The sequence below is a fragment of the Plectropomus leopardus genome, unplaced genomic scaffold, assembly GCF_008729295.1.
Source record: "Plectropomus leopardus isolate mb unplaced genomic scaffold, YSFRI_Pleo_2.0 unplaced_scaffold15732, whole genome shotgun sequence".
Taxonomy (NCBI): domain Eukaryota; kingdom Metazoa; phylum Chordata; class Actinopteri; order Perciformes; family Serranidae; genus Plectropomus; species Plectropomus leopardus.
The window spans coordinates 1-4,338 of record NW_024616870.1 but is presented as its reverse complement, the minus strand read 5'-3'; the positions used below and the strand labels follow the sequence as shown (position 1 = coordinate 4,338).

General features: G+C 39.3%; 1 protein-coding gene across 1 annotated transcript; it reads left to right on the top strand.

Moving 5' to 3' along the window:
* Nucleotides 1-1,940: 1,940 nt before the first annotated feature.
* On the top strand, nucleotides 1,941-4,173 carry LOC121964474 (replication protein A 70 kDa DNA-binding subunit-like; the record flags this gene model as incomplete). The annotated part of the gene is made up of 4 exons (XM_042514680.1): nucleotides 1,941-2,057; nucleotides 3,362-3,464; nucleotides 3,594-3,662; nucleotides 3,981-4,173. Coding segments are annotated over exons 1-4 (433 nt in total), but the record flags the coding sequence as incomplete, so codon positions are not given.
* Between the last annotated feature and the right edge of the window lie 165 nt (nucleotides 4,174-4,338).

Below are 4,338 nucleotides of genomic sequence, written 5' to 3'. Positions count from 1 at the left end.
ATCATGGGTCATGGTGTCACTGCTGGCTAATACTGATGTTAAATTTTCCCTGCAGGTCAGCCCAAAGGCCCGCAATCTGCGCCAGTCCCTGAAATCCGCCCTCCACTACAGCAGCACAAGACAAATGAAGGTGAGAGCAAGGTTTTGTTTTAATATGAATTAGAATCTATGTGAAAAACAACTTCGAGCCCCTTTAGCTTCGGTACTGTGATATATCTCCTCCTGAAACAAAAAAATAGAGTGGTGCACAGTTTCAAGAGGGATTTAAATAAAATCCTTTGCATTTGATTGGACGGCTAAAAGCTGGCTCTGCGTACACCTTCCTATTGTGAGATTAGGAGGACGAAGGAGCGGTGAATGAGTTTGACCTTAGCCACATTGTTTTGGAAATGAAAACAAAGGTTTTGCTCACTGATGTCCAAACACACATCTCTTCCCTTTCTCTCACCATATTGCTCTGTTAATTATGACAACCCTCAAACGTTGAAGTGAGGGTTTTATACTCCCTGATTGGTTAGCTAGTCACCCAAAGACTCATTTGATTGGATGAACTTTTGTAAATGGCCCTGACTTTCATATTGAAACTATTTAATCTCATTTTTCAAAACGAGAAAAAACAGGGATTTTAATGCAGAATTACTCTTAAACTGAATTTTTGTTGTTGTTCTTTTTACACATATAATTGGCATTTAACAAGCGATAAATGATCAATTAACACAGGATTGAAAAATGGGAAAATATACTTTTCATTTCATGGGGACTTTAAAATGGCTGAAAATGTTTAGAATGTACAATTTATGGAGCAACTTTGTTCACAAATGGCCCAAAGGTAACCACCAGGTGGCAGCATTTCTCTGCTGCTCTATAATTCGGGTCACCCACAGATTTACAGGACACTGTAAAGTAACTGACAGCCCCGTTGAGGAACATTTTCATTTTTAGCTTTCTCAAGAGTTTTTTTTTTCATAGTGTTATTGACACAATTTACAATTCTCCAGAGGTTCCCCTTTTCATGTGAATGCTAGGTATCATAAACTTGAACAACTGTGTCAATGGGTAGCAGTCTCCTCCTGTGCCTGTCAATCACTGCGTTTATCTTTTTTTGGATGCACAGTGGAATACACAAACCAACAAATTCATAGAGGCACAGACTACGTGGAGAGTCAATTTTAACCCCATGAACAAAGATTTATTTTCCAAATTTGTTCATGTCAAAGATAAGCAGTGGATCACAGTATCACAAATAAGTTGGACAAGGAGAGATGTGCTGTCAGAGGGGTTTTGCCGTCTTCTAGTGTGTGTCATAGCAGGTATTCATCCCTCTAATCTGCCGTGTGGGAATTGAGGTTGTGGCAAGCACCCTCCTCATCAGCACAGTCATTGTTCATTTCTCTGTGTGTGCTGGTTGATCTGGGGGCTTAATTACCAGAAGTGCAGTGGTTGGCAAAGTGGGAGGACTTAAGTGGACACTTTGAACTCTAATCCTCCGCGTGAGACGCACACAAATCAAATGTGCAGCGCTTGTTCAAACGGAAAATCTCAAAGTCAGGAAGCTGCGCTCTCCTGGGGAAGAGCAGCTCCAGTTTGTTATAGCATTTCACACTCTGCCCTGATTCTGTGAAATGTGAATCATCCTTCTCACCAAAATGCTGGATCACACATCTCCACCAACTTGGCTCGACAAGATTTGTTTCCTGTTGGAGTCTTTCCTCTTGCTCGACTCCAGAGCCAACGGTGGTAAATTTACTTTAAGTCATTAGGTTTTTCTTTGATGAAACTTCCCTCATGAAGTGAGATAACTACAGTGATCAAGCGGTTGCAATCCAAAGAAATTGGATTTTTGTAATTCGTCTCTGATGAATAATGCATGCGCCTCTCTCTTGACTTCTCTCCATCACTGCTCTTCATGGATCATTTATTTCTCTCTTCATTCCTCCATCAGTGAACAGAGGTTTCAACAGAGACTTTGGGAAAAAGAACCCGTCTGCTATGCCCAGCACTCCAGGGGGCAGCTCCAAAGTTGTACCCATTGCCAGCCTCAACCCATACCAGTCCAAGTGAGTGTAGTTCCCAGTCTGTGGGAAATGTCACATCATGTTTAAAACGACATTGTATTTAGTGTGTTTGGGAAAGTAGCAACACATCACTGCATACATATATAATAAAACAAAACAATGAAAAACCAATGTACGTGAACAAAACAAAAACCTACAAAGAACCAGCAAAACCATATGAGGTGATGCATGTAATAAAAGTAGACATTAAATCCAGTGAGGCACAAGACTTTATAATGTAAAGTAATTCTATACAATAGTTTTGCCACAGAAAATCTTATGTGAAGCTTTCTTTTATTCAAGGCTGTCCCAGAGGTGCTGAATCAATCTGTTGTAAAGCTTTGGTTTATTTTGCTTCATTGGATTCTATTCTATTAGAAGGAGCAATGGAAATATTTTTGCATTATTTGTTTCGAGCCAGACCAATAAAATGACCTGTAATATGAGCTGGTATTACCTTTTTGCAGACGTATTGGTATTGGTGTATAAGTTGGTTGATAAGCACTACAACTATATTTTCCAACTTTAAATTGTACTGCAAAATGCAAATGGTTGTGCTGAAAACGAAATTTAAAAAATGAGAGGCTTTATTAAAAATCGTTGTTTATGTGGGGAAAAACATACATAAAAAGAAACTATAAATTACTTTCAGCTGATATCATTATTAGATTTTTAAAACTGTCAAAAATGCAATATCTGCCAGACTTGACAAATACAATATACAAGGTTGTCTGTCTTCCACTAATGGGCAGATTGTGGGCAGATTGAGTTGCTCTAAAAATGAAAAATACTGACATAAATAGTAGGGATGTGCAAGACTGCTGGAATAGTCGGTTAAATGTTGCTACCCTCTCTAGACATCACCTGAAATACTAGTTGGTTAAACTCCTTATTTAAAATTATTAGTTTGTGTTTGTTTATATTTTGTATTGTGTTCAATGAAAATGCAGTTTTAATAAACAGGCCTGTTTCCTAAAGATTATTGTATTCTACACTTTTTATTTATCACTTTTTGTTGGATAGTGTGTAATGTTTTTGTGTGCAGTGCAAAGTGACTCACATTTCAGCAGCATTTAAAATACAATTTGGTTATTGAAAAAATACAGTTAATTGGCTCTTATACAAGATATAATCTTTTTCCAGGCACTGTTTGACATTAAAGAGTAATTTGTGCTCAACTTCAACAGTTTTATTGTGTTTTCTTACTTTTAGACTACTCTAAGTTTAATCCTCTGTTTAAACTTGAGGAAAATTACTCATTCGTAACATCCCCAAAAAATAACCTCAGACTATTTCCTCTCCGGTAGATGGACCATCCGCGCTCGTGTGACCAACAAGAGCAGTATCCGTACATGGAGCAACTCTCGTGGTGATGGAAAACTCTTCTCCATGGAGATTGTGGATGAGAGTGTGAGTGTTATTGTGTTCCTACTGGTAATATTAATGCTTTGTAAATAATCAATAAGATATCATGAGTTTGAAATCTTTTCCTGTGCTTGACCGAGTGTAATATATAAATCGATTTTTCTGTTGTCACAGGGAGAGATACGAGTGACTGGTTTCAACCAAGAGGTGGACAAGTTCTTCAGCCTCATTGAGGTTGGGAAGGTGAGCCGTTCCTCCAGATAATGATTCTCTATGTCCTAATTATCTGTTAAAACTGTCTTTCACTGTGCCGTTAAAGTCGGATTTGGCTGCCGACTGTGCTATCAACAGCTGCCAGTACGTTGTGAGTTAAAACCACAGAGACTATGAATGAGTCATCTGGCTACACTGTACCCATACAATAAGCAGCTTACGCTCATCTGCCAGCCTTTGTTGATCCCCCCGACTGTCTGAAGTCATATCTTGTTTGTGCCATTCAGTCAGGTGAAATGCTCCCCAGATCTCTGATTAACACGTGGTTCATCCGTCTGTACGGGCCAGGTCTACTATGTCTCCAAAGGCTCCCTGAAGATCGCCAACAAGCAGTACACATCAGTGAAGAATGATTATGAGATGACCCTCAATGGAGAGTCCACTGTCATCCCCTGCGAAGACAGCTGCGATGTTCCCATGGTGCAGTGCGATTTTGTCTCTATTGGTGACCTGGAGAACAGAGATAAAGATGCCATCATTGGTAAGGAGCACAAGCAATGATCCACACAGACATTTCTGAACCCAGCCCGTTTCATTAAATCCCCAGACAGCTGTTACCTATCATTTTTTTTCTCAGACTGTGTTATGAGACAAACATACTGAACAGCCTGCAACCCTAATACATATACAAAGACATGGCAGACTG